At 41.2% G+C, this 25,555-nt stretch overlaps 2 protein-coding genes across 2 annotated transcripts; one reads left to right on the forward strand and one right to left on the reverse strand.

The window, feature by feature from the left end:
* Positions 1-541: 541 nt before the first annotated feature.
* On the forward strand, positions 542-14,422 carry trim8a (tripartite motif containing 8a). The gene is made up of 7 exons (XM_069658562.1): positions 542-807; positions 2,409-3,007; positions 9,369-9,464; positions 11,105-11,338; positions 11,481-11,512; positions 12,958-13,073; positions 13,193-14,422. Exons 2-7 carry the CDS (start codon positions 2,438-2,440, stop codon positions 13,849-13,851), a joined length of 1,707 nt encoding a protein of 568 aa, XP_069514663.1. The 5' UTR covers positions 542-807; positions 2,409-2,437; the 3' UTR covers positions 13,852-14,422.
* An 8,217-nt stretch (positions 14,423-22,639) lies between these two features.
* On the reverse strand, positions 22,640-25,382 carry npm3 (nucleophosmin/nucleoplasmin, 3). The gene is made up of 5 exons (XM_069659102.1): positions 25,262-25,382; positions 24,987-25,072; positions 24,669-24,788; positions 24,059-24,152; positions 22,640-23,349 (listed from the first exon to the last, which is right to left on the reverse strand). Exons 1-5 carry the CDS (start codon positions 25,332-25,334, stop codon positions 23,237-23,239), a joined length of 486 nt encoding a protein of 161 aa, XP_069515203.1. The 5' UTR covers positions 25,335-25,382; the 3' UTR covers positions 22,640-23,236.
* Between the last annotated feature and the right edge of the window lie 173 nt (positions 25,383-25,555).

Here is a 25,555-nt window from a genome sequence, read left to right on the forward strand (position 1 = left end):
AATATAAGGATGGATTGATCTTGGGATGCCATACACCCTTGAAATCAAAGATATATCTTTTATAATTATCCTTTAATTTAATTTGGGTTAGCCTTACCATAACATTGACTATATTTCATTGTGTTTGTTTGTTTTTCTATCAATACGTTTTATTCATTTATGGGTTTGTTTTATCGTCATTGTGTCTTTTTTTAATCTGATTTTGTTTTGTAAAGCACTCTAGGCTGTAGTTATTATTATAAAAAGAAAGGCATACATACTGCCCTCCTTTTTTCCATGTGTGATTCAGTGCTTTAATGTTTCTCCTCGTGCACTAACCCTCTCATGGGCCCCTGAGGGCCTCTAACCCAGCCAGCCAGGACTCCACTTTATGGGAACCAGTGGTGCAGAGGATGACAGGTCACACAAATGTCTCCTGGTCATTTACAATCTCTCCGGTAGAGTTTGCTGTGGCCTGCTCCCCGGCCTTCCTCCTCCTCCTCCGCCTCCTCTCGGCTCCTCCCCGTCTATTTATCAACTCAGTGACGGGTCACGTTGTCGGAGGGGGGCTGTCGGTGTGAAAGCACTGAGCTCCCTGCCGACGAGTCACTAGTCTGCCCGCACTTACCATTAAATATTAGTCAAAGAGTTGACGGGAAATCGAAAACACAACCGGTGATAAAACCCCACGCGCCGAGCTGTAACGTTCCGTCGGACTGGCTGCGTTAATCTAACCGGACGAACTGGATCTCCTCGCGGGCTGGAAGTGAAGCTCCTCGGCTTTACAGAGCACCGGAGTCCGCCGACGACATGGGAAATAAATAGTTGGTAACGTTGCTTTTCTACTACAAGAATACGCCTAATGTATTTAGTCTACCATAATGCTGTATTGGAAGTAGATGAGGGTGTCTTCGCTTAGAAATAAAGCGTCAATGTCGCTCAGTCAGTGTGACACTTCATTAGACAGAGTCCCGTTTCAGTGTTATTCTGTAGCAAGTTGTCACTTGCTTTCAAACGCCACAGCTTGTATAATCCTGTATTGAATTCCCCAACGATTGTTTTATTATGACAATAGTTAGGCATGTGTTGTCGAAGTTTAACTGGTTACTCGTACTTTGACTTTTCTTAATCTCACTGGTTTCCTTTAAAGATAGTCTGCTCGTGCTCTGTGTACTTTAAATGACTCTTCATAAACCTTTACCTCGTATTTTTTTCCACCTGCAGTTTTGCTTGGACAAAATCTTTCTAATTTTAATTAAAGTATAAATAAGACTCTGATAGGCTTCGTTTTTATAAGGGTATTTCTTTCTAAAAGTACTTATCCAAAGGTATAATTCTTTTTCCTTTTTCTTTGGCTCTTGAGTTTATCTAACCAGTTTCCTTTCATGTGATTTTAAAGTACTATTCATAAACCTTTACCTCATATTTTTGTCCACCTGTAGTTTTGCTTTGCCAAAATCTTTCTGATTTAATTCAAGCAAAAATAAGACAGGCTTTATGTTCATAGTGGTAGCCTATTAAAATATAGGCCCACAATTTTCTGCTCTTCTTTCACTCTTGAGTTAATCTTACCTGTTTATTTTTACGACAGCCTAATACTGCCTCATTTGCTATTTATAAGCCTTTACCTCAAAAGATTTTCTTTTCTTCACTCGTGGGTTTGCTTGGCTCGCACCTTTCTGTACCATTGTGGACAAGATTTAAGTAGAATTAAGATTGTGGTAGGCTTAATTTTAAAAAGGATGTTGCCTATAAAAAGTAGTAATCTGTATGTAGTATACATTTCTTTATTTTGCTCAGACTTAACTTAATCATACCAGTTTCCTTTCAAGTAGTTTGTTGCCTGCTAATACTCCCTTTCCTGTTGTAATATTACTCATAAAGCTCCACCTGTGAGGATGCTTTATGCACACCTTTCTGTGCCAGATTTAAGTCAAGTAGAAACAAAGCCGGGCGTCATTTTCTCAGAGGTTTTGTTTTCAAAAAGTAGTCATTCATATGCGGAATATATTTCTCAGATTTGCTCGAACTGAAGTGAATCTTCTGTTCCTGTTTCAAGTTAGCATGCTAATGCTCCATTTGCTATTGTAATGTGCTATTCAAAAGCATTTAAATCAAAAGACTTTCTTTTCTTCACCTGTGGGTTTGCTTGGCCCACTTCTTTGTGTGCCGTTTTGGACAGTATGAAGTAGAACTAAGACTGTGAAAAGCTTAATTTTCACAAGGTTGTTTCCTTCAAGAAGTAGTAATCCTATGTAGAATATAGTTCTAATTTTATTCTGACTCTTAATGTGACCTGTTTCTTTTAAAGTCGGCCTGCTAATACTCCATTTGCTGTTTTCCCACCTGATTCTTTGTGCCATTTTAGACGAGATTTAAGTAAAGAAAGTTTAAATGCAGTAAATCATTCTCTGTTTTGCTCCTTTTAGTTGCACAACACCACTTTCCAGCTGAAGTCATGGATGAAAATTGGAAAAACTGCTTCGAAGAGGAGCTCCTGTGTCCCATCTGCCTGAATGTTTTTGATGAACCCATCCAGCTTCCATGCAAGCACAACTTCTGCAAAGGTTGCATCTCTGAGGCGTGGGCCAAAGACACTGCCGGGGTCCGCTGTCCTGAATGCAACCATGAGTACGACCAGAAACCAGCGCTGGAGAAGAACTTTAAGCTGGCCAACATCGTGAAGCGCTTCAACGCGCTGAACACTGAGAAAGTCCCCGCTGTGCTGCACTGTGTCCTCTGCAGACGAGGCCCCCCGCTGCCTGTGCGGAAGGTCTGCCTGCGCTGTAAGGAGCCCTGCTGCCAGACTCACATCCAGACTCACCTGCAGCAGCCGTGCGCCGCACCGGGACACCTGTTAGTGGACGCTGAGGAGCTGAGCGCCTGGACCTGTCCCAGTCATGAGGAGTACAGGCTGCTCCACTGTGAGGAGGAGCAGGTGGCTCTGTGTCCGTTCTGCTGCATCTCTCACTGCACTAACCAAAGACACACAGTCTGCGATGTGGACGCGCAACGCATACAAATGCAGGTAGATAAATCACACCCACGCACACTCTCCTACTCACACAGTCACTTCAAACTATCAGCAAAGCAGGTGACTGTCTAAAGATTTAAAGGAGGCACTTTTTTTCCCCATATTTGTCCTCGAATTTAAAGAAAGCAAACATTTCTTTCACTCCAGCAGTCTATAAAGGCCTCTTCTCTGTGCCTCTTTCTTTATCTGATGTGAAAGGACCAGACAGGTGAAAGCCACCCCTCAGGGTAGATAATAGCACGCACACACATGCATGCACACACATGCTGGCATACGTCACACACTGCTTTTAACCTTGATCAGACCGGCCGTTCCACACAGCCACGCCTTCACATTAGCCGCCCTGTGCCCCCGGGTAAGTGCTGTGATGCAATCTGCAGCCACCGGAAATGATGACCCCTGTGTAGTGCGAGGGCGGATCCACATGTAGTTTGTTTATCTTAGCCGGAGTGATCAGTTTCAGGGGTGGTTCACGAGGAAATGCACACTGGTAATCCAAAGTGAACGAAACTGAGATCTTCGAGATTACAACTTTAAAACAACCATTTTTTGTCTGAGTTCATAGAAGTCAGTTTATTGACAGGATGCAAAAGACATTTTAACATTGTAATTGAAACATAAACAGCAGAATATGATCAAGGAATGAATTAGGTGAATATACAAGCAAAAATAAATGACATTCACGTACAAATCGTACAAAAGAGGAGGGCGCAAAAGGAATGTATAAGAAGAACCACAGAAGAAGAAATTAGCACCGAGGGCTCTGAACTACAGCTTTAGTAGATTACAGAGTTTGGAGGACCTTTCAGTCAAATATAAGATAAAGATTTTGTTTAATTTCAACAACAAAACAGCAAAAGATAAAGTCACATATGACCCTGTTACATAATGTTACTGACACAAAGTGAGTAATTATCTGTTTAGGCGGGGTTGTCTTCAGGATGCATACAGGAATGCATCTTGAATGAGGCCAAAGTGTCGTGGCTGGGTCCACTTCTGTTTTTCTCTTTCAGTCTTTACTTAAGTTCAGTTTTCACAAGTCAAATATAAGTGGCAAGGTGTTAAAAAACAGCCACCCACGCTGCCTCATACACATTTCTTCCCTGCTCCTCCCGATCCGTAAACAGGCGTGAGTGAGAATCAGATTAGGTCGAACATCTGTCATGTTGCGGTGATCACATTATTCCAGTTTGGAAAGTTACACCTGCATTTCTTTTCAGCGTGTAGATCACTAACGTCTAAACTCGGTTGAAGTATTCGGTGCAAACTGTTGCTCTGGTTCGGGGCTATTATTGGGACAAAAGATGTCTGTTCAGCCCTTTCCACAGCTGCCCTCTACACACACACACACACACATGCACACACCCACCCATCTTTCTCTCTTTCACAGCTGTATGTTCGCAGGGTAAATGGAGTTATCCAGGAGTCAGAGGTCCTGGCTTCTCTCAGATTAACACTGTCCATGCTTAGGTGCTCAGGCGTACAAGAGAGTGCACTTTAATGCTGATAAATGCAGCTAAAGCCAAACTTCTAACTCAAGGCCGGAGTGGCTCCTCTGCTTTACTTACTGAGAGGTCGTTCTCCTTGACAGAGCTGCGGTCTATTTTGGTAAAAGGATTTTTAAATTCCCCTGGCAGCACTCTTGTTGCTTTTGGGATAAACAAAGAGGGAAAACCAATGCAGCTATGTTCATATCTTTTAGTTATCTTTGGCCCTCAAAGGAGACGTTTGCAGTAACCTTTTGCTGGCGTGCTGGTAATTTCAAGACGAGAAAGGAAGGGTAATATAATAGTAATGTCGTCCCTGGGACAGGCGGAGGAGGAGGAGGAGCCCTCCCACGCAACCTCACCTTGGTTTTCTCCGGCACCTCAGCAGGAAACCATCTTTATGGAGGCTCGGCCGCTTGCAGTGTCTTGTATCTGGGCTGGAGTGAGTCAGTTCCCCCAGAATGCTGAGGGCAGTCCATTGACATCAGTCGTGGGGAATAGTTGTCAGTTGATTGTGAAAGAGGCTCTCTGTTCATTGAGCCCGAGGCTCCTCATTTAAACATGAGCTTCCTGGCAACCCGCGGGTGTCTGGATGCCTAAATAGGACAGTGGGGAAAGTGATCATTGGCGGGGTTTAATCTTGATAAAGGTAGGCTTTCACGCTGCTGCAGAGAGATCAGCAACCAGACTGTTCCCTCCTGTCCCCCCTCTGCTATTTCAGGCACACAACAAGGCAAGAAGGGAAGGGGAGGAAACATGGGAAAATGAGGAAGACACAGTTTCATGCGCTGAAAGGCAGTCTCCATGAAGCAGCTCATGCACCAGTTACAATAGCAATAAACCAACAAAGTGTTCTTTCCTGTTTTGTCAAAGCAACAGTCACACGGTAGGTTTGAGGAACCACTGAGCTGCGTTAGGACTGATAACTAATGCAAGTGTGCTGTCTGTAGTGTGTGCACACAGTTCAGTAAAAAGTGGGTGAAGCTGACTTTACACAGGGCAGAGGCAGCCGTTATGGGTATGATCAGATTGTTTGAACAGGACGGTTCAGCTGAAACTGTCTGTATAAGCAAGATGTAGTACAGGTGTGTGACACAGGATTAAAGACCACAAAAAAACCCCCCTCATGTTAGAACAGGTGATACAAACAAATAAAAGGAGCCGCTCGGCATAACATTACTCTGCAGTGTCATCGGTTCTTTACCACTCCACAGGGTACCTTTAGAGTAAAGTAAATACAAATGTGCTCTATGAATCCAAAGAAGAGAGTAAGGATAGTTGCCAAGCTTGTGAGACTGAGTTTGCTGAGGCTGCAGGCACTACGGTGAAAAACAACAAAGCATAGGGATGCACGATATTACCGGCACGCAGATTCTGGCTTGAAAATTACATATCAGCAGATATTTCCAACGCTTTAATTACGCCTGAATGCTCGATGATCCCCTAAAAAAGCTTTATGCAAGTGTGCGCCAAACTGCATTCTGCGGTATGGCAGTTCTTCAAAGTTTCCGAAACGGACAGCAAGGTCGTGCTCAGCATCGGCCATGTGAGGAGGAGCCAAATCTCATTCATTCAACACTACAAATGTAATCGCCCATCTCAAGAGTCTGCCAGTGGGCCGCTACAAAAAGAGTAGGCATGATATCAATTCCACTGGAGGGGAGACTTGATGTTTTCTGCTTTTAGGTGAAAAAAACGTGCCTAATATATCACTATCGAAATCGGCAATCAGAAAAAAGGGTTGGAAAATATTGGCATGTCGGATATCTGCAAAAAATCCAGTATGGTGCATCCCTAGCACTTTATATGCTTGTTTTCTTGGCATGCACGTACCTGTTAATTACTGCCCCCCAAAGTACAAACAACATACAGTTACCTTATAGCTACTGTAAGGTAATTGTGTGGGTTTGTGGGGATCTTGTTGACTCCTGCAGACGTCTGATTTCTATCTAAAAATCCACCCTGTTGTCTTTAAACGGTCAAATGTATCACTCAAATTGTAAACGAACTTCTGGTCTGTGCGCTGTAAACGGCTCCGTCTGGTAGCAGCTGTTATAGACATTAAAATAACTGTATTGAAATAATCTTATTCCCGGTGGTCTAGTTTGCTTCTTCGTGTCATGTCGAGGCATCAGTGTACATTCAGTCTGTTTCATACCCAGTTAAAAATCTGCACCGTAGGTTTAAGGCTAATTAAAGGCATGCTCGTGTCCCCAGCACCTGTATAATTTCACTTTTTATGATGTTGGGCTTGCTTCAACAGCTCAGGTTTATCTCTCCTCGTGTGCTCACACTGCATGGGCCTTAGTATTAAAACAGAAGGTGAACATCTCTTGTTAGATCCCAGCTGACGGTCCACACTGCAACAGAGATGCACTCATTAATGCATGATCACATTACTGGCAATGCAATGTTTTTTCTAAGCACTTAAAGCTGCATTGATCTTTATTTTTAAATGAACAATCGATCAAAAGACTCTGAGAGAAGCAAATACCCTCCGTTCTTTGAATCTCTTTAGCCTCTTTCAGCTTTTTGTTTTGGTTTTCAGGCCTTCATGACATGAGAGAAATGCGATGTGCGATAACATTGTTCAACGTTGCAATGATAATATGACTAGATAGATGTACAGTATGAAGATATTTTGAAGCTTTATTAGGTTTACACTGTACATGTTTGTCTACCCTGTCTCCAAAATAACTCCAAATTGCAGAAACTTTGATATTTAGTCTTCCTCAAGCACGTTTTCCTCGTTCTTCTCTTCTTCCTCAGCCACTGTGCCAGCTAGCCTGAGTCGCCACCAAACAATCTGAGGGTAGATGACGTCAATGCTTGGTTCATAAATGCAGGGTTTCCTGTGATAGGCCAATCGTTTGCATCTGTTTCATTCTCTTTGGCACCTTATGGTGATAAACGGTAATTGCAGGAGCACACTTATTACATATCCAGCCGTCCACGGTTGGCTCCGGTTGTAACTCTTGATTTTCCTGGCTGACGGTCGCTTTCCTTTTTAGACTGTTTGCTTCATCTGAGCGTCAAATTAGTTTTTTTTTCTTTGGATTTTCACTTATTGTTGAAGTTGTATCTGTAGTCATCGATCTTTTCTTAGTTTGTTCAGCCATAGTAGATTACTGTTTACTCGCAACACTTGAAGAGACCGGAAAAGCAGCCGCTTAGCTCCGCCTACCCTCTCTGGCAGACCAACCACTGCTGGCTGATGGAAAACGCGTCACTTACTGGGCGCCGCTTGTGATTTTTTTCTGTGAAAGTCTCCACAGACACTCAGTCTGTAATACTGCAAATGCAAAGGCTTTCATCAGTGGGCCATAGGCTCAATCACCATTGTGTTAACTCATTCGGCGATAGATTAATAGACATTTATATACATGAAAATCTTCCTGATTGTCACTTTAAAGTTCCAGACTGCCTTTTCTGCTGTGTTCATATTGCAACGACTGTAAAGATTTGTTGTGCAGAGTTTTTCCTGCAACAGAACTGATCTGGTTCACTCTAACCACTCTCATGGTCAACATCACCAGCCACAGCAGCAGCTAAACCAGAGACACGACTCCGAATGAATTTCTGCTGGGTGTGTCATTAGGTTGTTCCTCTGTCCCTGAGTGGGGAAAACAATCAATATATGCTGCTTTAACACTTTCAGTCCTTTCCTTTATCATGCTGTCAGTCCCTTGTTGCTTCCATGGTTTACAGTCCTAAGTCAGTTTCAAGTAATAACATTTATGTGTGGTTGTAGCGTGTAGTGGCTCGTATTTAGTGTCATTTGGAATGTTTTTTTGCACTTTTGTTACAGAAACTAACTCACTCTTGAAAGTATTCATTGTGGGTTAGTTTAGTGGCCAGCCGGTTGTTCAACATAAGACTCCATGAGTGTTGTAAGCAGCTGAAGAGGCCTGTTGCTGTGATACCACAATGTAGCTACCCTGAAACTCGCTCACTAGAGACCGCAGGAATGTCCTCTTTCTCCCTATCTCTCTCTTTTTTTTTTGCTTCAAACTTTCCCTCTGTTGGTTTCACTCTCTTTTTGTACGCTTCCTTTCTGTCCGTTCTTGGCATGTGCAAGCAGAGCCCCCACAGCACTTTGCCTTTCCTGCCGTTCCCTTTTTTCTCCCGTGCACACTCATGCAGAGGGAGAGAGAGCGGACCCCGGCGTTGTGCACACAGACGTGACAATCTGTCACTGACACAGAGGCCAATGCAAACAATGGGAGCGATGCATGTGGCAAAATGAGAAAGCAGAGCGGGGTAGTGAGACCCCCCTACACACACTTTTTCCTCCCTCACATACACATTAGCTTTCACATATAAATACATACACAAGGCTTTGTTGCCATGACAGCGGGTCTCTCTTATTTGGGCATGGTGCCTTTTCCCATGCAGAAACAGTTCATTAAAAAGCGTACCTGCCCTCCCCTGCTCCTAGTTAGCTGTCAGCCTGTGACTGCAGATTGATTTCCGTCTCCTGCAGTAAATGGAGAAGGATTGTGTTTACCGGCTCTTTTTGCACTCTGATTCAGCCCACACAGGAAGTAGACCGGTCCCAACAATGGACTTCACTTGATGTAGCACGGTCCCCGATAAACTTGGAGGCAATCAGAGATGGATTTGTGCAATTGCCTAATGGATAAATGCATGTGGTTGTTGCTGGCAGCTGCTGTTTCCTCCGTCTCATCAGGATTGTGGAGGAGGTTGTCTTAGTGACTAATGAACGGCATCCCAGGTTTGCCGAGGTCACAGCAGAGGCCCCGAGTATTAAGACAGACTGTGTGTGTGTGTTTATTATTTCTATTTTCAGTGTATCTTGTTGAGGTGCATCTGTCTAATCCATCTCTCAATATGTCATCTCTCCACAGGCCATGCTAATGAGGCAGCAAGACAGGCTGGAGGGTCGTGTTCAGAACATCGATGAGCAGCTCACCAAGCTGGAGTCAGACAAGACGCTGATGAAGGTACAGTACGACACGATTTGGACCACTTTCAGCGCTGGTCCCTCACTTCTCTGTCATTGGGCTGTAATTTAGTCTCCGCTGTGCTGTAATGAAATGACTCTGCACCTTTGTTCACTGTTGGGAAATGAAAAGAAAATGTAATTTAGCTTAAGCTTTGAATGGCTTGTGCATTAGTGTGAAAAATGCATTTTACAAATTACTTTCCTGCCTCAGTCCTGAACAAGAGAACAGAAAGAAAGAAAGACAAATACACTTAAATATGCATAACTGAACACACCGATTCAGTTCGATGTACTGAAGCATTATGTCGTTTTTTTAATCCCAGGTTTTTATTTGTTTTCTGCTGAATGGTGTAAATGATAATTTATTTAGATTACATGCTTATGCTAATATATACAGAGGTATTACTTGAGTCAAAGTAAAGACACTCCTGATCAAATATTACTCCAGATCAGATTATTACTTGAGTTTAAGCACTGGAGTACTTTTAAAGTACTTAAAGGTACAATCTCGAACATTTTCATGTAAATAAATGTCTGTTAAATCACTATCTATCGCCGAATGAGGTAACACAATGGTGAATAAGCCTATGGCCCACTGATGAAAGCCTTTGCATTTGCAGTATATCAGATTTTTATGGACTGGGTGTCTGTGGCGACCCAGTTAGTGACGCATTTTCCATCACCCAGCAGTGGTTGGTCTGCCAGAGAGGGTAGGCGGAGCTAAGCGGCTGCTTTTTCCGCTCTCTGCAAGTGTTGCGAGTAAACAGTAATCTACTATGGCTGAACAAACAAAGAAAAGATGGATGACTACAGATACAACTTCAACAATAAGTGAAAATCCAAAGAAAAAGAAACAAATTGGACGCTCAGATGAAGGCAAACAGTCTAAAAAGGAAAGCGAGGAAAAATCAAGAGTTAGAACCGTTACAAAGGGAGCCAGCCGCAGACGCCTGGTTAAATTGGAAAGTGTGGGTGGCACTAAAGAGCAAGAAACTGAAGTATCCCAGGTTGTATCTTTAAGTATTCAAACTCAAAACATAGTATTTTCACGATGCACGAGTGCAGTCAAAAATACATGGATGTACATCCAGCTATGTTATGTTTATTTAAAAAACATTATTTAAATTTTTAAACTCACATGCTACAGATTTCCAGACAAAGTTTGTGCGCGGTAAACAGAGCAAACATTTAAAACGATACGAATGATTATTCATTTCAAAAAAAGTAATACGTTTCCTCAAAAAATAATACTCACGTAAAGTACAGATAAAATGTACACAAAATGTACTTCAGTAAAGTACTCAAGTAAATTTACTCCATAACTGTCTCCCCTGAATATTAAGAAAGAAGTGGTAAGAATGTTTGTTAAATTGAAACAAGCAGGTTAAGATTGCACTTGCACAGGAAATCAAAAGTTATGTGTAACTTTCCTCATAGATGAACAAACGTCCTCCTTTCAGAGCGCCAAAAATATTATACAGCTACTTTAACAGGCTGAGTTGTACAAGCCATTGCATGTAAATGTATTTCATATGTAAAACTGGCACCCTCCCACTATCATTTATGTGTAATGCATTTTATAACTCTCAAGTGTGTGCACATGTTTGCAAATCAACTTGTCTCCACCCCTCTCCACAGGATGCAGTGTCTGAGCTGAAGGAGCGTGTGAGAGCTCAGTATCAGAGGATGCATGCGCTGCTAGAAGCGAACCAGGCCGAGACGGTGCACATGCTGGAGAGCACTTTCACCTCGTACGTGAGGAAGAACTCCCAGCAGGTCCTGCAGCTCAACGAGAAGCGTCAGGAGGCGGAGAAACTCCTGAGCTCAGTTCAAACGTTATTCCAAAGAGCGGACAGTGTCAACTTCATGAAGGTACGACTCTGGTTATATTCCTTTAATTTATCTGATATACGTTCACATCTGACCAGCTGCACAATCACCGACTAAATACAGTATCGCAGACAAACCTGTTTCCACAATATTAATGCCCTGTGTGTCTCATTGTCTCTTTCAGAACACAAAACCTTACCAGCTGCTAATGGACAGGTGAGCACCTGTGTTTCTAATGTAATTCACTTTACCCGTACAAGATTGTATTAACTATTTTTCATTTTCATGCTACACAATCAGATGTGAAGGTTCATTAAGGAGCAAGACGTGTGTCTGAAGCCTTCACATAATTAAGAACAAGCTTTTAGACGCTCTCCCAACAACAATTTATTTTTAACCAGTGATTTAAATCCAGGGCGCAGTGGTTAGTAGTTGTCGCCTAACAGCTAGAAGGTTCCTGGTTCAAATCCCGGTTCGGATGAAGTGGGCCTTTCTGTGTGGAGTTTGCTTGTTCTTCCCGTGCATGCGTGGGTTCCCTCCTGGTTATCCGGGTTCCTCCCACAGTCCAAACACATGCTTGTTAAGTTCATTGGTGACTCTAAAATTGCCCTTAGGGGCAGAGAGTGAGTGTGAAAGGTTGTCCCCCCCCCCCGCAACCCTGAACAGGATATATGGTATAGATAACAGATGGATTTAAATCCAGAGAATTGTCCAGGAAATGTAACCTTTTGAAATTGGAAAAGCCTTAATAAACTAGTAGGCATATGCAATCAACAACACTTGTAATATCTCTTTCCATTACTCGCAGGATCTTATTCAGAAAGTGTTTCCTTAAATTAGTGTTTTCTACTGTGTTACACGTGAGGTTTACGTCAGTTGACATCCAGTCTCGGATCCCATCGGCTGTAGTCTGATGACGATATAGCCTCTAGGGACAACGGTGAACATGCCGGGGCGTGTAGCCGGCAGTTAGTGATAAACGACTTTCAGTCAAGACTTCCTTTTCCGCGTGCTGCGCTGTTTACAGAAAAAGAACCCGTTTTTCTTGTGATTTCAACATCATGATGCAGATTAGTAAAAAGTCCAAATGAAGCTTTGTCAGGTCTGTCGTCACGAGGAGAAGAAACCTACTTATAAATGCTTGTTTGTTGAACGGAGGTCAGATGATCATTTCTGCTGCATTCAAGGAAGTCAGGAAATCTGAACGCTGAGCGGCTTTTGTGACACAGCGTCAGGGAATTTATCTCAAGTTGATTTTTAGATCTAAAACAGATTGTTTGCTGAACTTACTGCAGATGTCTGTTTATAGAGATTAACAAGAAGGTTAATCGTTGTCAGATGAACCTGATGGGAGCTGGGATGTCATTACGCCGCATTACGTTCCGCCTGCTTTTGCTCTCTACACGTACTGTTGTTCCTGCACACGCCGCAGCCTGCTGATACGTGATTGGTCGATATTACTCGGACCACAAGCATACTACAAACGGAAACCAGAACACGTGCCGTCCCTAAAATCCACGTCCCTGCCTACAGATTCTACATTTCTATGTAGAATCTGTAAATAGAGATTAGTTGACTTGCATCTTAAGGTTTAAACTGCTTGTTGAATCTTGAACAGTGGTTGAACAGTATTTTATGTGTGTGTGTTTCTCTATTTTTAGGTCAAACTCACACCTGACTAGTGCCATCCCTCCTCTCAGAGTGGGCCAACTCAACTCTCCTCACTTGCTATCTGAACTCTCAACAAGAGAAAAGCACCTGCGAAAAATGTTAGAAGGTAAGAAAATCTTACAAAGACTGAATTGAAATGAGGAAAAATGTATTCTAAGATATTTACAAACAAGTACTGGGATATGTTTAAGTCATAATTAACCTCTTATCTCTCTTTCTTTTCAGAACCGCTCAATGAGGCGCACATTCTTGAGCTCGTCCCGTCTCACAGCAGCTCTGCCGGCTCCCACATGGGGACGAGTTCAGGACTGCAGAAGAGGAAATATGGCATGGCTTTCCTAGAGAGTAACACAACAAACTCCACCTCCCAGGATCATCCACCTTTGCTCTACAGCAGCAAAAAACCCTTCCTGGCTGACCAGAGCCATCGAGCTTCATCCATGTATTCCTCTGAAGGCCTATCCCAGAATCCTCACGCCGGCCCCGCCCACAGCCGGCTGCTTGACACCTCAGCCCATCACATGGTCGGTCTAGGGTCCAGCTCTAGCCACCACTCAGGGACCATATTCCCCTCACACTTCCCCAGCGGAGGTGCCTCTCAACAAGCCATGTACGAAGGGAGGAAAGTACTGATGTGCACTCTGAATAACTGCTGCTGCTCCAGGGCTCCTGCCGCCGCTCGTGCCCGGCCTCCGTACCCAGCGTCGGACTCCTTCCCCTCCATGACCTCTCAGGAGTTTCCCCCACACGGGCCGCTATCTGCCAGCCAGCCCCTGCAGCATTTTCCCATGAGGGGGCTGATGGAGGCCTCGCAGGCAGCCAGGCACCCTGACTTCTACGGGCTGTACGGCCAGTCTTCAACCAAGCATTACGGGACCAAGTAATAAAGAAGAATCAGCGTTTGTTCTGTGTCATTAAGTCAGCGTTAGCATCAGAATTTACATGATTGCTTTTTGTTCCTTTCCATTCTGGTTCAGAGATGTTATCAGTTCTCCAACACGGCTTTGTTTTAACTTTACCTAACCCCATTTAGGGAAACCAGGCCCTGTTTACCTCCTGAGTCACAGTGACAGTAATGATCTAATTTGTATTTTCATTTATTTCAAATCGACTGGAAGTGCTAATGTGAATCATGTAGTCTTAAATCCGTTCAAGCAGCGAACTAAAGAACCAACATATCCTTCATCACGAGTCCTGAGGGACTCCAGAGACTTCAGTGCCTAAAAAGACTGTTAACACTCTCTTATTGTACTTGCAAGTTCCTAGCTCTTGATTATTTCCTGTTTTGCGGCTGAAAGCATGCAGGGAGCCTCTCCATGCACTCCAAAGTCCACGTGGCTTAAGAAACACACTGGACTGCAAATGCTTGTCAGGTTTTTCATGAATTTTTATACGAGATTATGAATAAACCAAAACCAGTGGAAAAAAAACTGAATAAAGAAGCATATTAATTTACCTTCTGTTGTGTTTTACGCCTTGTTTTACACATTTAATGTAATCTTGTGGGTTTTGATCCACATGCGCTTTAAGCCGAGGGACACGTTTGTTATTTCAAACATAATGTTTGATTATAGTTTGAGGTCTGTTTGTGCCGAGGCACATTGTGTGACTTGTTTAGGTTAGGAGGTTTTACAGTTTGACTCACTGGCTTACAATGAAATGTCAGAGCTTCCTGTGAAAGAAAAGAGAACCCATTATTGCAGTGCATCCTCACCCACAGTCTATTCATAGGTTACGGCTTGTAAATGGAAACAAAAACGCCCTGCATGACCACATGTTGGAGATCTACAGTATTCAGAGGCCTCTCTGAGCACGGTGGAGGAGGTTTGGACAATGATTTGTCACAGACTGAACCACAGCACGGCCATTATCTGCCAATTTAGGACAGTTCACTTCCTTGTCAACATCCTGGTCTGGGGCAAAATCAGCGTCTCATCCCTCTTTGTCTCATTATTGGAGCTTGTTGTCGAGTTAGGTCAGAGAACAGGAATAACTGATGAGCAGCACCTCGCTCCCCTCCTCGCCTCTCTCTCTCTCCTCCTCCTCTCTCGGGGTATCATTTGCGGGGGCTCGATGCAGAGAAGGAGGAGGAGGAGGGCGCGAGCGGCGGATGATATAAGCGCAGAGTTTTAATGAGGGCTGGGACAGCATAGTCATCTACTTATCTGTCACTCATACTCCTTTCATCACTCCCCTCCCCCTCAGCGAGACGGTGAGATAGAGGGACCGAGCTGAGGGGCGGAGTGGAGGGCGGAGAGGGAGGGGAATGGTTAGAGAGGGTGAGGCAGGAGAGGCACATCACTTATTTATTTATGGGTTATAAAATGTTCTGCCCTCCTGTTCGGTTCCCTCTTTTCTCTCGTGCTGTTTTTTTTTTCTCTTAATTCAAATTCAAGAGAGTGAATACTGAAATTTGTGATATCCCTTTCAAAGGACCCGGCCCCCTTTAGCATCGAACACAAGGGGCGGAGGAGGAGGAGGAGCTGAGGTTTAGTTACAGTGTGGCATGAATCTGACATTTATTGTGTGTGTGTGCGTGCGTGCGTGTGTGTGTGTGAAGCCTATTAGCATTCCCCTTGAGCCCAGTTCCTTCTGTGTGTGTTATTAATAAAACATGCAGCAGATATCCTGAAGGAGGCCATACCATTAATTTAATCCATATGAATGATTTCATTTTCAGCGGCATGTTTATGGCAACCGTGTCATTTTAAAGTGTAAAATATCAAAATAAGGGTTTAAAATCTTAGGAAGTTTTATTTTGAAAATATTTAGAGTCAGTGTTTTTTTGCAAGATTTCTTAAATAATTTATTTTTCTTTTTTTAGTGATAAAAAGTCAGAATTTTGGGAGATTTTCTGGGCACATTTTTAATAATAACAAAAATCTTACATAATAAAACCTTTTAAAAAATTACAAAGTAATCAGGATTTATTAGAATTTATACAACAGTTAGTTCGACCTAGTAATCTGACTGGATAAGAGTCATTCCATGAGTGCTGATATAAAGAAAAACATTACTGGGACTTTTCACTCTGTGTATCACTCCGCCTCAGCCAGGTGTTCTGAATACTGTCAATTAACATAACCGCAGACCGCGTATGTCTACATTGATCGAGATAAAACATACAGATAAATGTACATGATAAAAAAAACAGCTGATGGTAACCAGACACAGAGAGCAGGGGAATGTTTGGGTTGCTTAGCAACAAAAGTCCAGTTTCAGTTAAGTTGTGGAACCAGTTGAGTTGGTGGAGCAAAAAATAATCCGTTGTTGATTGTTACTGCTGTATAAAGGCAATATCACATTGCAGCCTTGTGCCTCTGATAGTCAGTCGAGCATCCCTTCCTCTAATGTGATGTTGCTTAAATGATACGCAAAGGCACATGCATATACACATAAATACACACATGTTGACGTGTTTACATATTGTGTTTTGTTTTTTTTAACCTTTATCGCACCTTTGCATACATTTAAACCCTAAAATGACACCATACTGTAAAACAAAAGAAATTATAGTAGTAAAACAGTTAAGATTAAACAGTTAGACTGTAAAGATAGAAGATTAAACACTTAAAATAGTAAACATATCTTGAGTCAGTGTTTTTGTGTTACTTCCTACACATTTCTTTAGTAATAACAAAAATGTTTTTTTATCATAACTCTTAATAAGGCCCAAAAATTGCAAAGTGCTTTACAGTACATGCATGATTTAAAAAAAAAGTTTTTTATGAATTGTATATATTGAATTGTTTATTGACAAAATGCACACATGTAGATGTATTTACGTATTTTGTGAAGTTATCACTATACCATAGCACTTTAGCAGAGGTAGAGACATTATGTGAGGAAACCACACCGCCAAACAAAACTAATAACAGTCATACAAAGATCCTTATTCTATTATATAGACCATACTAAACTATCAAATGTACAGTAAGAGGATTAAACAAGAACTCATCTCACATAAAACCCTATAATAATAACAGACATGTCTCTTTCATAGATCATTACTCATCTGCCGGCGTCATCATTCATCAATTGTTGCTGCTTCTGGAGGTGTAAAAGGTGTTTGTGGTGCCTCAAGTGCAGGTTTGGTGCAAGTCCAGTCCTGTTGTACGAGCGAATGTGTGCTCAGGTGTCAGTTACTGTGTGTTTCCTCATGTATGTGCAGAAGTAGGCTCTATGTGTGTGTGTGTGTGTGTGTGTGTGTGTGCTCAGTGAGGTTACATATAGGGTAAAGGGTGATGCACTTGACAGCTGTGCTCTGTTGTGGCAGGTGTGTTGGAGCTGTATATGTATAAGTACAACACGCCTCTGCCTGCAACAGGACATGAGTTTGTGTGTGTGTGTGTGTGTGTTCAATGCATGGGGAACTGTCAGCTGTTGTGCAGCTGTTGTTTGTGTGCTTTAGTCAGTGTCTAGAGGTGCAGTTGGAGTTACAGTGGGCGCTATCTCTCTCAGTCTCTTTCACACACATATTTCCGTACCTTACATTTATTATATGATATATATATATTTTTTGTTTATTGTTAATTTGTATCAGGACAGGTATGAACGATGTAAACTGACGCCACACACAACAGCATTAGCATAAGCTAGTTACTGACCCTAGATGGGCTTTTAAAAAGAACAATACAAGATACAAAGTTTAATGCAATGAAACCACTGAATGTCATATAACAGGAAGCAGCAGCTTGACGTACACGACTATACATGAAAGAGGCCACTTCAAAAACAGTTTCAGTCTCAGTAAGTGTTCCACATGTAACAGGAAAAGCTCTTTGTCCAAGTGAAGATATCTCAGAGTATATTTAAGTTTGATGAAATGTCGATGTTGCAGATGTTTGCATCCTGACACCAAAAACTTATAGTTGCATCAATGTCATGGGTTCAATGCAGCTCTAGCAGACAGAGGACTAATAAAAAAGAGACGATTATTATGTCTTAAAGCAGACATTCAATTAGCAGTCCATCCACGACCTCAATATGCTCATTTAATCATTCATGAAAAACACATTATTATTAACCATTTTAAAATAATTTCCTCCAACAAGAGACGTTATCTCTCTTACTGGTGAAGCAGCCATAAAGTGCTAACGTCACTGCATTCGTCAACATACTGCTTGATTAGTAGATGATCATAATCTTATTAATTAGTTAAGTATGTTGCTCAGCAGAGAAAATCAGAATATATTTGAACCCAGGATATTTGAGCAGAGGGGTTACGGGAGAGTCACAACATGGCCTTTATTAAAACAAGATTAAAAAGGTGTTCATTGTTAATACATTTAATTCCTTCATGTAAAGGTCTGACATATGTGAATGTCCCTCCCCTTGGTACTACCCTTTCCCCCCCTAAGTAGGCCCTTTTTGAAAAAGTGATTAAATAGAACTGTGTTAAAGGGAAAACTCCACCCTTGAAACATGTCAGATGTTCGTGTCAGCAGGTTAAAATGAAAGAAAATGGCTTTACCTTCCTCATTTTAGACCAAGGTAAAATAATGTGAAAGTTTCATAAGAGGGTGGGGGATTTTTTTCCTAATGATTAAAGTCTCCAGCTGACAAAGATGTATAAAAGCACATCATCGCAGAATGGCTCCTGGAATGTACCGAACATCTCAGACTGATGATATACAGCAGCTGAAGAGTATTCAGGGTGGAGTTTTCCACTATAACTCAGGCCTTTGATGGATATTATTGACATGGTCCCAATACATTTGCACAGCTTATAGCTTGCGTAACCTCCCAGTCAGTTCAGCGCTGACATTGCAGTATTAAGTCTTATAGTCTGTGGAACATGTGTGGCTGTTAGTGCTGTTGGTCTGGACACACGCAGACTTCATAGTAACAGTGACAGGAACATATACAGCATAATGCATACAGAGTGGCTATTCATCACTCATGCAGAATGCTAACCTTCATCTGATAAGGCCTTTGAAATCTATGCCAAAACTCCAATCCAGGAGAGCAGTGAACACACACGCATACACACACAAAAACACATCAAAGACAAAGAGCTGTGGCCATTGTTTATTGATCTCCAGGTTTATTTTTGCCAGTGGAAACCATTGTAACATAATCCAGTCCTCTGCACAGTTTCAACCAAAGGGGTAACAAGCGACATAGAAACAATGTACATAAGTGACACAAGCAAAAACAAAAAGGGTGTGTGCAGGTGGAGTGTACCAGTGGCCATATGTTGGTTTGTATCTATGACTGTATATATATTTTGTGTACAGTCTATGGTTTGTGTACATGAGTACGGCAAGCATTTCAGATCAAAATCAAAGGGTGTTTAAGAGTCTCTTGGTGGAACAGCTATATCAGGTTTTAGATGTGGAAACTATAAATGTATTTTCTATGTTGCTACATTTATAAGACTAAAATGTAGCTAAATTATATCCCCTTTTTATTTAAGTTGCAAATTTATATTTTATTTAACAACGTATTACGATTTCTTTAGCTTTTTATTCCACTCTCCTTTCACTGTTTTATAACTACTAGAGTACACAGAAACTTTTGTGAAAATTTGTGACTTTATTAACTATTATCCGTAAGGTATTTTTTATTTCCCCCCCCCGCATAATTGTGGGATTAATGGGGAGTTGTATGGGTTTTTGTGTGCGGAGAGAAATATCTTTACCGTCTGCTGTTGATGACGTCACGACGATAAACAAAGAAACCGGAAGTGATTTCAGCCAGGTATTTATTTACTAAAGAAACCGTTGTATCAGTCAGTATTATGTCTCGGTTAAGCTTCTCCAATTGATGCATTGTATAAAATGGCCTTTAAAAAAGATGTACAGAAATTCCTACATGACAATTAGTTTCGCTGCTTTTGCTGTTTGGTATGTTGCTTTTTAAAAAGTAATATAGAAACTGAACATGAGCAGAGCCACAGAGGGAGCGGAGTCGCGGCGGTTTAAAAATCCCCTGTCAACTGTTTTTTTTTTAAATAGTTATTGCACAGGCATCAGAAACCCCCCTACTTCTCTCTTCTCTAGTTCAATGCAGCAATCGTATTTCTCTTTCTGTTTTATTGTTATGTTTGGAATAACTGTACTTTCCAAAGTCTTCATTACTGGAAGAATACAATTTACTGGAGAGATTCATGAACACCAATGAATGAATTGGGAAATGCGGAAACGAGTTTTGTCCTGAAAACAAAAGGCTACTTTTCCTATAAGATAAGATAAGCTTTACTGATCCCCCACAGGGGAAATTTACTCGTTACAGCAGCTCACAGAAGAGGCAAATAAAATAAAATACTCAAGTTATAAAATAGACAAAAAGTACAGGTGGCAATAAAAAGATAACAAATATAACTATAAATAATGACAGTAACAAAATAATTATAATTATTAACTATTCACACTATGTACATGTTTTTCCTTGTCGAAGGATATGCAGGGGTTATTTTTCTGCAGTCTTTTTTTAAAATCAAAACACACATGGTGTGTAGCATTATGATTAAAACCAGAATGAGTTGTATATCTTGCTGAGGTATATACTATCGTCTCTAGTATGTATGAGTATAATCTTTGTGTGTAGTATGCATTAGTACAATAGTTGTGTTTATTGACTTAAGAAGATAAAAGTGTGGCTTCAAAATAGTCTCCACCAGGTGTGTTTCATATGTTATGGTGGCCAGTTTGGACAGTGAGCCAACTTGGCAAATATTAAACTGAAGGTCCAAAGAAAAAGAGAAAATCTTACTGTGGCAGAGACGTACTTTTAAGTATTTTATTTTTTGTTATTTTCTTACTACAGTCTGGGCCATTATCAATTAACCTGGTACTTAGTCTCCTTGGCATGATCAGAATATTTTCACAAGCTGACTAAAACACTTCTTCAACATCACTTCCTTTTGAACTCCTGCTGCTTAATGCCACAGCCACAGCCACAGCACACCCCTGGCAACTATGGGATACATGCAGAAGGAATCACTCAGTCGGTATGGACAGGAAGTATTTTGAACTGTGATATGTTGTTAACGAGTGTGTGTGTGTGTGTGTGTTTATAACCCGGCACCACCGAAGAGCAGCTGTTCTACACGGAGAAACCATGCGAACTATGAACCTCACTGAATGCATGTCATGTCAGGTGAGAAATACAATCCACCCTCTCTTTTGTGTGATGTATTAGTGTTTGTAATTCTGAGGATCTTCAGGACAGTAGGGGAGACTGGGGACGGCTGCAACAGTCTTTGCATTTCTCTTAGAGACACGTCGGACTAGACCAAACACATTTCGAGATATTGAACTTACAATTTAAAGATGATTACGTATAAGATATCATTCACAATATATTTTAAAAGGAAGAGGTCAGATGTTGCAACTGACCACAACTATGCAGACCATTGCAATGCTGGTCAGTGACAACTGCATCAAATAAAACTACATTTAATTATTTGGCAGGGAGTGATCCTCCTTCTTCGTTACAAATCTTTGTACATGCTTGTCTGTGCTGCTTATGCTGCAGAGACAAGACACGGCTTTAACCTCTACCCGGAGGTGACGGCTTAATGCCGCACACAGATGCTGGACCATAAAACCCCTATACCCAATAAAAATGGTATAAAGGATCACAGAACTCCCACTCAGCGCTCACCGGTTGGATGTGGTTTATGAGTCAGAAAATAAGAAGCAGCAGCACCTGCTGCAAGTCAAGGTGACATTAAGTGGTTGAGGATTGTTGTACATTGATTTGATATCTGTCACATGACCCTGCGAGGGTTTCTCACTCTGGTGGTATGTATGCAGACACTCTCCCCAGCTGAGGTTATTCCTTGTTTTGTTTCTTACCTTCCTAGCTCGACTGAATAGACTGAGGAACTCTTTTGTCCCTCAGTCTGTCAAGCTATTAAATCAGCGTTTGGGCTCCAAGTAGGCCGCAGGGTTCATGTATGGACTGAGCACGGGGTGTTAAACATGATGCACTACAGCCACTTTGTAATATTGTAGTACTTGCCTTTGTTTATATGTTATGTTTTGATATTTATGTTTGTTATCTATGCGTAACTCTGGACGTCATGAGACGATATATCAGGAAATCCAGTATTGTTTTTTCATCTGTATAAAATCGGTTCCAAAATGCTTAAATGGATTGTAATACCTTTGATACAAGAGATCATCCTAATCCCAGCAGAGGATGATTTCAGGGACCAAATTGTAATAAAACAATTTGACAAACAAGACTTCATTTGGATCATGTAATTTTACCTAAATATTATTTACTGTCATTTAAAGCTAACAATTGCATCCCTTATTGCATATTTGAGGTGTACATGGGTCCACCCAGACCCTAAGACCCCAACCCGGTGTCCATGCAGAACAGTTTTATTATCAGGTCTGGATTAGGTCCCCTTCTATTACTGCCTTTTTATCATATTAATACATCTGTTTGTCTGTTTTATTTACTTGTGTGTCAGATTGGAGTCTGACATTTTATTTTTTTATTATTATCGTTTTGTCTGAGTTGTTGCTCATAATTTACCGCTCAAATTGGGTTTACAGTTTCCTGTTGGTTTGACATGTGTAGACTTCACAAAACTGCTCTCTGCGGTATGTATGCTCTACAGAGGGCACCTATTTGACATAAAGTGTATATCATTTTAGATTAGAGGCTAAACTTAACTGTTCAATTCAATTCAAAAGAAAAGGTAAAACAGAACACAGGCAATTTTTTATGCATCCACTTTAAGTACAAAATCTTCACATTTATGATTGACATATCACATAGAAAAACAGTATTTTGGGATAACAAACAACTGGAAATTGCAATACTCTTGTGAACCAAGAACATTTAATAAACTGTGTGTATGTAAAATATCTCATGGCACCATTCAGATAGACTCACAATCTGGAAAATACGCACACACACACTTATTCAGTCATACACTTACACACTCAGTCACACACTCACACATGATGTTTTTACTATGACTAGAGTATCTTCAAACAGTTCCTGAATCCACTGGTGGTAAAAGACACTTTTCCCACTGATACTGATACAATAAATCCATGTAAGTGTTGATCATATACAGTTTAAAATGCTGGGGAGCATTTCATAGAAAACAGTTCTTTTAAGTGAGGGTGGGTCTAAACCGCAGGTCAATTAACGGCTTCGAAACAAGAGAAACTGACGAGTGAAGAGGTGAGAATTTCAGAATAAAATGTGTCCATCCCGTACAAAAAACGTGTTCTCACTGAACACGTTCAACCGAATGAGTGAGCCCGTTCCAAAAGACCCCATCAGTGACCTCTCCACCTACTGCTTCTGCTTCTTCTTTGCTGGTTTAATGGGGGTGATCTCTTCCTCCTCCTCCTCATCATAATCGTCTTCATCATCCTCGGACAGGTCAGACTCTTCGACCTGTGAGGCTGCACAAGAACAGGAGACAATGTTAAATCACATCTTGTGTATAATTCTGATACTGCATTTTATTAAACGGCCAAAACGGTGGCGTTTATTTCACCTGCCCTTTCAATTGACCTCATGCACAGATGGTTAGATGCAGCGTCACACACTCATTACAACCAGAGGTGAGAGATGGTGTTTAATCCTGATCATGCAGCTTGCCCTGCAGTACTGATACGTGTTCATTACACATTTTTTAATAAATAATTCAAATATACGTTTAAAACTTAGAAGTGAAATATATATCAAAGTGTCAAAGGTCTTACTAGAGAAGGAATTTGACATTTTTTTGCCAAAAGATACAGTTAACCTTTAACGCAGTTGGGTCAAATAGAGAAGAAACTGAATAAAGAAACTAGTGTTTTAAAACCTCATGAATTCAAATTGTATCCCAGCAATTCTAATACAACTTAGGAGAACACCAAGGTGACTCTAGCTGATTGACTTTAGCATCATCAGCACATTATGAAGCAACATATCAGTAGTTTGGTAAATGCAATTATTTTCCCCCAAGAAAATGCAGCTAATGCCGCTAATCGCTATTTTCATTATCAATTAATTTGCAGATTATTCTTTTAATATGCACAGACAGACTCCTCAAAACAGACCTTTTTTCTCACAAGGCCACAAAACAATGTATCAAAGCACTGGGGGCTTTTTGTTAAGTGTTACCTATGAGGTGTAACCCGCTGACCGTAACGGGTCCTGTCCCAGCCTTTAGCCGGATGGTCACTGGTGCTTTCAGCTCAAACTCTCCCAGACTCACCTGAGGAAAACAAGGTAAAAAAAAATATGAGATACATCCAGATATAGCAAAACAATTCTCTTTTGTTAAAGTTTAAACACGGACAACTTACTGAAGTAAAAGTTATAAAGCACAGAGTACTGGCTGTACAAAAGTAAAAAGTAGACCACTGAAAGACTTTTTACCGGCTGGTTTTGAGCAAAGCGAACTGTTACTCGTGACAGATTAAATATGTTCTATTTGATGCTGGGAAGGCAGTGTGCAATGACGCACAACAAAAAATCATCTCTAATTCCCCTGAAATGCGTTAAAGCTAAAGTACCGAGTCTGTTTTTAAAATGAGAGTAAAAAGTAAAGATATTAGGGTAAAACATTTAGGGAGTAACAGAAAAAAGTTGTCAGAATTGTCAAATAAAGTGCAGACACCTGTAAACTCTTCTACAATGTAATTGCACTTCAATGATTTCCACTTCCAGGTACATCTCTACCATGTGTGCTGCAGTAACCTGCATGTACAGAGAAATCACAGCACTGTACCATGGGCAGACAGCTGATGTGAAGGTTGGCGATTGGCACCGAAATATTCTTTCCTTGGTGATTCATGGCCGTAACTTCCACCACATTACTCTCCTCCTTGGCGCCCTCTCCCAGACAAATCTGCAGGAATAACAAACAATAATTTGAATGAGGAATTATCCATAGATATAAGACCAAATAGAAAATATGAAAAATAAAACTACGGTTTAGCAGCTTTTAATACATACTGATCAGTAAGCCCTGCTTTAAACTGTTTAGGGTGAAGACTTTCATAACATGTGAATTTCGTTACACAAACTCTGTTGCAATTGTACATACTGTTCTGAGTTCAAGGAAGTGTTCCAGGTCCTCCTCTTCATCTCCTTGGAAAGTGAAAAAAGGTACTTTGGAGGACAGCTCTTGGCCTGGAAGACACATCAAAACCCGCAAGATCTTTGTTAGTTTGGTCTAGTTAAAGCAGTATTAGATAGTTCAAGAAACAGAATGGTGTACAACATATTAAAGCAGGTTCTTCACTGTCGGAACATCACTGAGAGGACCCACGTGTGCACCAACAGAGCTGCACTGATAACATGTGTCATAATGTTTCTTACTGAACAGGAAGCTCTCCAACTTTGATTGACCAGCTAGTCCGACATCAGACGAGTCATCTTCGGTGAAAGACATTTTGTCGAAGATTTAAATGTAGGTTAACTAGTCACACTTCACAGCAAAATGAACCCTCCGCGAAAAATAACAAGCACGTCGCAAGCATGCGCATGTGCAGTGCGTCATCACTGTGCGACGGTTGCTCGGTGATGATTTTTCTTCTGCCTCCTCCAAGCATGAATTATTCTAAATTACACATTCACAAATGTAAATTTACAAACAAAGAAATCTCAGTTCTT

Source organism: Semicossyphus pulcher, unplaced genomic scaffold (genome assembly GCF_022749685.1).
Source record: "Semicossyphus pulcher isolate SPU_LCO1_2020_fin unplaced genomic scaffold, fSemPul1.0.p SCAF_12, whole genome shotgun sequence".
NCBI lineage: Eukaryota > Metazoa > Chordata > Actinopteri > Labriformes > Labridae > Semicossyphus > Semicossyphus pulcher.